General features: G+C 46.2%; 1 protein-coding gene across 1 annotated transcript; it reads right to left on the reverse strand.

Annotated features, from left to right (window-relative positions):
* Positions 1–3751: 3751 nt before the first annotated feature.
* LOC119295581 (60S ribosomal protein L8) lies at positions 3752–5479 on the reverse strand. Its single transcript, XM_037574012.1, has 2 exons — positions 4965–5479; positions 3752–4286 (listed from the first exon to the last, which is right to left on the reverse strand). The coding sequence occupies exons 1-2, from the start codon at positions 5402–5404 to the stop codon at positions 3941–3943; spliced, it is 786 nt and encodes a 261-aa protein (XP_037429909.1). The 5' UTR covers positions 5405–5479; the 3' UTR covers positions 3752–3940.
* Positions 5480–6362: the final 883 nt, after the last annotated feature.

The raw sequence follows: 6362 nt of genomic DNA on the forward strand, positions 1-6362 counted from the left end.
ATGGCCATTTGCTCTTCCACACTGGTGTTGATGTTATCTTGTAGCAGCCCCCTGCTCCTGAAGGTCTCGACAAGCCTGGCAAATGGTGCTCTTCTCATTCAAAGCATCCAAAAGAGCCTCGACATCATTGCAGTTGTAGATGTAGTTCAGATTTTGGATCCTTTCCTGTTCCCGGATAAACAATGGACCATAGCGGATCAAAGGTCTCCCGACACGACGAACAGCTCTCTGGTGCATGAACATGACCCATGCCTGAATCACACTTATCAGTGCTGCTACCTGAATTATCATCCTCATCCGTGTGTCCATAACCTAGTCGACATCGATGGTTTGTTCAGTGGGAAATCGATACTACACCTTGCCTAACGGCCTAACCACCGACCTAACAAAGGGGGAGGGGGTGCTGCTTACTGGCATCGGAGACGAGGATGGCATAGGGGGAGCCATGGCACAGACAAGGTCGACCAGATGGTGGCCAACAGCAAGGGGGGCACCAGATCCGTCGCAAACGTCGTTGCCTCTTCCGCCGCCTCTAGCGCAGATTTGAAATCGCAGTCGCCGCCGATGGTGAGGCAGTAGGGAAGAAAGGGGGTAGTGGTTATGGGTGAGCGAGTGAAAGGGGGGTGAGGCTAGATTTGGCGGCGGGCCGGCGCGCTAGATTTCCCATCTCCCGCCATCCCCCCTCGCCCTCGCGTCGCACCCGCCCGTGCGACCTCGCGCCGCACTCAACCTGGCTCGGGAGAAACTGCCGATCCGAGCGTTTCTAGCGAGCCAGGCTCTCGCTGCTTTGAAAAGCGTGCGATGCAGGCCCAACAGTGAAACCAGGCAACCAAACAGGACACTTTCTTTCCGCGCAGATCAGGTTAGGCTCGCGGGCAACCAAACACGCCCTTGAAGATGTGGTTCTCTAATTATGTACTACCCCCTCCATTCCAAAATACTTGACCCCCACTTGTCTAGATATGGATGTATCTGTACTTTTTTAATGTATAAATACATCCATGTCTAGACAAATGGGAGTCAACTAATTTGAAACTGAGGAAGTAGATGTTTGCCGTAGTAGCGCAAATTCAGTTGCACATGTGCTGGCAAAGGCTGGCCGAATGTATCCAGCGAACCAGCATGTGGAGTTCGAGTCCGATGTACTAGCCGTGTCGCGGGTGACATATCGTTACCTCCGTTCCTAAATTTTTGTCTTTCTAAAGATTTCAAATGACTACCACATATGAACGTATATAGACATATTTTAGAATATATATTCATTCATTTTTCTCCGTATATAGTCACTTGTTAAAATCTCTAGAAAGACAAACAATTTGACTAATTCACATGTTTTTTAAGGATGTCACGTCTAAGCTCGACAAATAACGCAACAAGGAACCCAAAAAAAGCTAGAACAAAATGAAAAGGCTACAAACATAGTGAACGTAAGGTTAGATGTGACATAACTATGTCACACATAGATGTGTCCTAAACAGACCCAAAAACAAACATTTAGAAACGGAGGGAATAAAAGCTATGCTTTTCCCAGGAAAAAATCTCTCTCAACCCCCGTCTTATATGTGACAAAATTGTACTTCTAATTTAATTTACTTCTTTTTTTTCGGGAAAATCAGAGAGCTTTTATTCAATAAACGCATTCTTGGGACAGTCAGCCAGTAGGCTGGTCACCAAGAAGCTAGGAGTTTCATCGATCCAGCTCTCCGTAGCATTCAATGTGCAAGCATGCTTAGCACACAGATGCGCCGGGAGGTTCGCCGACCGATTTACATGCTGGATATCAAACGAACTAAAAGTATTACATAGCTCTCCTATTTCTAGAAGTAAAGGAGCCACAATAGAACGAGCATTGTGGCGAGATTGCCAGAGCTTCACTAGCTCCAAACAGTCGACTTCCATGATCACATGCGGGAATCCTCGAAGACAAGCAAACCGGACTCCATCTCGCAAAGACAAGCACTCCATCATCAAGGGGTCTGAAACCCCCACATATGGTTTGCACCAAGATCCCAAGAGGGCCATAGTGGAACGAGCCACGCCGCCCGCACTACCTCGCCCTGCATCAAAATCCAGGGCTCCGTCAGTTGTGATCTTGACTATACCCATGTCGGGCGGCCGCCAGCCGTGTCCCGGAAGCGTCAAGGTGTCTCTCCTTGGCAACTGTAAGAGAGAGATAGCTTCCTTGATAGATCTCATGGTCGCTGTGGGATCCCTCCCTTCCTCCCCATGCGTGACACGGTTCCTGGAGTGCCAAATGGACCACATAGTAGTAGTGATTTTAGCCCGCTCATCTGAAGTGAACTGTGGGTGACATGTAATGTCTCGAGCCCACGTATCCGAGTGTAGAGGAGGCAGGCGAAGACCAAGCCAAGTCCACGCCTCTGCCCAGAAGCGTTGGGCATGTGGGCAATGGATGAGCGCATGCTTCAGATCCTCCTCCCTGGAACAGCATACCTTGCATTGCCGAACATCTGCCAGGTGTCTGTAGTTTAAGGTAGCCTCATCTGGGAGAATGCCACGCAAAACTCTCCACCAAAATACTCTTACTTTGGGAATAACTTTAAATTTCCACAGGGATTTCCATAACTGTTGATCGTCCGTTGAAGTTTCGGTAGCCGTCCCTTCCTCTTGAGCCAAAAGCTCGTTCTGAGTCACGAGAGCGCGGTACGCCGTTTTTACAGTATAGTTCCCTGATTTGTCAAAAGCCCAAGAGGGGAAATCTTCACCTCCACCTTGCTTGACGGGGATGTTTAGGATGGCAGCAGCATCCCGAACGGTGAAGTTCTCCGTAATCACATCATGTTTCCAAGTCCAATGATCAGTATCAATGAGGTCCGATACTCGATCAATGACTGTATCCACAGGCCTCATAGTAGGTGTCATGGACGCCGTCCCCGGTATCCATTTGTCTTCCCAAACTGAGATGGTGGATCCATCTCCGACCCTGGAAATCAAACCCATCTGTAGGGCGCTTCTTCCTGCTACTATTGCCCTCCAAGTGGCCGATGCAGATTTGGGGATTGTAGCACGCATGAAGTCAGTATCAGAAAAATACCGACCCTTTAGAACTCTAGCACACAGTGAGCTTGGATTGGTAATAATACGCCAGCCATGTTGCCAGATTGAAAAGATGCGGGTCTCGAAAACCCATCCTTCCCTTGCACTTTGGGGTAGCCAATTCCTTCCAGGACACCCAATGCAATGCCTTTTTGTCAAGTGAGCTGCTTCAGAAATATTTTGCCATGGGGAAGTCAGGCTCTTACAAACTTTCTTAGTGAGAAGAAAAGTACTCATGGGGTAGGTTGGAATAGATTGGATCACGGACTTGAGCAAGGTTTCCCGACCCGCACATGCAAGCAACTTTTCGGACCACCCTTGCATCTTCCCACGAGCTAATTTAATTTACTTCTTCTGATTGTGCGGGTCATCTCATTCCTGACGCTCGGCAACAACAATCACTCCCTCCGTTATAGTCTTCCCTCCGTTCCTAAATAGTATAAGTCTTTTTAGTGGTTTCAAATGAACTCCAACATACGGATGTGTATAGATATATTTTAGAGTGTAGATTCACTCATTTTGCTCCGTATGTAGTCCTTTGTTGAAATCTCTAAAAAGACTTATGTTTAGGAACGGAGGGAGCAGAAGCAAGCATAGCACCCCTGCTTTATGTTTGATTCAACCAAACAAAAATCCGTTCAGAGATGCAGCAATAGAGCTAAACTAAAACAGAAACAGTAAACTCAAGAAAATCGACAGACAAATACCCAAGCATAATAATCTTCTTTATGTGGACTGAAGAATCCAGACCACGACAGCAAAAACTGACAACAAATATCACCAGGTTACCAAAGTACCGAGCAAAAACAACATCCTTACTGCAATACATGTCCTTGACGGGTAATCTAGAGCTAGCAAACATTGATAAACAGCAACGATAACTCTAAGTGGCCTTGTCGGCCTTGGCAGCAGAGGCGGCGGCCTGGCCTCTGAGACGACCAGTCCTCCTGGCAGCGATGAGACCAACCTTCTGGCCAGGTGGTGCATCACGGCGGACAGTGGAGGCGTGACCAATATGCTGGTGGTTACCTCCTCCGTGGGGATGCTCAACAGGGTTCATGGCCACACCACGCACCTTAGGCCAGGAGTTCCTCTTCACGCGGTACTTGTGGTAGGCGTTACCAGCCTTCAGCATTGGCTTCTCAGTCCTGCCACCACCAGCAACCTGACCAATCATGGCACGGCAGCTGCTTGGGACGATCTTCTTGGCGCCAGAGGGGAGCTTGATCCTGCATAAACACAACATGAGTAGTGCGTCTTAATATTTGTGCAGCTGAAGAATTCATCAAAAGAATCAGGCCATCAGGCAACATAAACAAAGATACACCAATCATATCTATTTCATTAAAATGTAGGATCTTGTACTGACAAGAACTGATAATAAGAAATGGCCCTTGTATATGCAAACGCTAGCAATCATAATTCTTGTAGGTCAATCTGAAGACAGAAGCAGGACAACATAGTTAGAGATCACATGTCTCTGGTTTTTAAGGTTTACAGTCTTCTAAGATGCATGTGCAGTTCTAGGATAACAGAAGAGCAAGCATATCATGTCCAGTTCTAGGATAACAGAAGAGCAAGCATATCCTAACTGTTGCAGATTATACGATGAACAGAAAACATCTCAAGGCTCAACGGCAGAATGCGTATCTAAGAATTGGTCTTTGAGAAATTAACAAACATGTAAAGCACGCACATTAAAGGTTTCCAATCTTTTATAAATTAAAGAGCATCTAAATCACGCATATCAGAAGCAGTGGACGAACATATATTCAGATCGAACTATGAGCATTTCATCATTTCCCACCGCGAATCACATAAAGCAAATCGAATAACAGTTACTATCAGGAGAACTAACCATAGGCATATAAATTTATAATGAGGGATGAGAGGAACAAGAACAGTACCTTGAGGTACCGTTGTCGGGGTTGTGGCTGATGACGATGGCGTAGTCACCGGAGGCCCTGGCGAAAACACCACGGTCGCCGACGTGGTGCTCGACGTTGCAGATGACGCCTCCCTCAGGCACGGAGCGGAGCGGGAGGACGTTGCCGACGGAGAGCGTGGCGCGGCGTCCGCAGTAGACGAACTGGCCGGTGTACATACCCTCGGCGGCGACGAAGAGCTCCTTCTGGTGCTTGTACCTGAACGGGTGGCGGAAGGTCACCTTGGCCAGCGGCGCACCACGCCCCGGGTCGTGGATGACATCGGTGACGACGCCCTTGAGGTACCCGTTGCGCTCGCCGAAGTCGAGCGACCTGAACCGGGCGGGGCCCTTGCGGTGGTGGGTGTGGGACTTGAAGACGGAGCCCGCACCCTTACGCTGAGCGCGGATCACGCGACCCATCTCGGCGGCGGCAGAGGCGGAGTGGCGGCGGCGGTGAGGGGAATGGGTGGGCAGCTGGGCTAGGGTTCGAGGAGGGAAAAGAGGGAGCAATATATAGGGGGTAAAATATCCGAAAATGCCTTTTGAAGGCCGAGCTCCATGGAGGCCTCCAAAAACATTTTCCAAATTTCATCAAAATTCATATTTTCAGATTTCAAAAAATTATGAAAAAATACACATATACATGAAGGCATAATTTACAAGTGTGTAAATTTTCAGGACAAAATATGTTGAAATGAGGGTTGTGCAAAAAAAATCTGAGGCTTTTCAACACATGATACTATTCATCCTCAAAGTCAATTAATTTTTCTTTTTTGTACAAGTCGCATTTCAAGGTATTTTATTCTGAATTTTTACGCACATATACATCTCAACTTTGTATACTTGCATATTATTTCTGATTTTTCTGAAACTGAGAAGTTTGAATTTTAAAATTTTCAAAAATAAAGCGTTGCATGGAGCTCGGCCTCCAAAACGCCTCACTCAGAAAATATCATATGATACAAGAGCTTAGGGTGTGTTTGGTAGCAGTTCCCTCCATAGCATTGTTATTTCCCTTTGAGACATGCTGAGTACATGCATTTGCTGTTTTTTGGTAGCAGTGTATGTGCTGAGACATGCTGAGTTGAGACTTTGTTTGGTAGTCTGCATGTGTTTAGACATGCTAAACAATTTCGAAATCCGAATAATTTTTCTGAATGGTGATTTTTAAAATGTGACTAAAAATTTAAACACATTTTGGAAATCCGTTTTTTTTAGAGTTTAAACAAAATATGAAATTCTGATCATTTTCCAAAAATTTCAACAAAATTTGAAATTTTGAACATTTCTCAAACAAGTAAACAAATCCTAAATTCTAAACATTTTTTAAAATTTAAAAACATTTTGAAATTCCATTTTGTGAAAATTTATACACAAT

Source organism: Triticum dicoccoides, chromosome 4B (genome assembly GCF_002162155.2).
Source record: "Triticum dicoccoides isolate Atlit2015 ecotype Zavitan chromosome 4B, WEW_v2.0, whole genome shotgun sequence".
In the NCBI taxonomy this organism is placed as follows: Eukaryota; Viridiplantae; Streptophyta; class Magnoliopsida; order Poales; family Poaceae; genus Triticum; species Triticum dicoccoides.

What these genes read in the sequence shown, in the direction of transcription:
- LOC119295581 (XM_037574012.1), bottom strand. Translation starts at nt 5,404, where the DNA reads ATGGGTCGCGTGATCCGCGCTCAGCGTAAGGGTGCGGGCTCCGTCTTC. An exon ending in CCCGACAACGGTACCTCAAG is followed by an intron (nt 4,287 to 4,964) that starts GTACTGTTCTTG and finishes GTGTTTATGCAG; the next exon opens with GATCAAGCTCCCCTCTGGCG.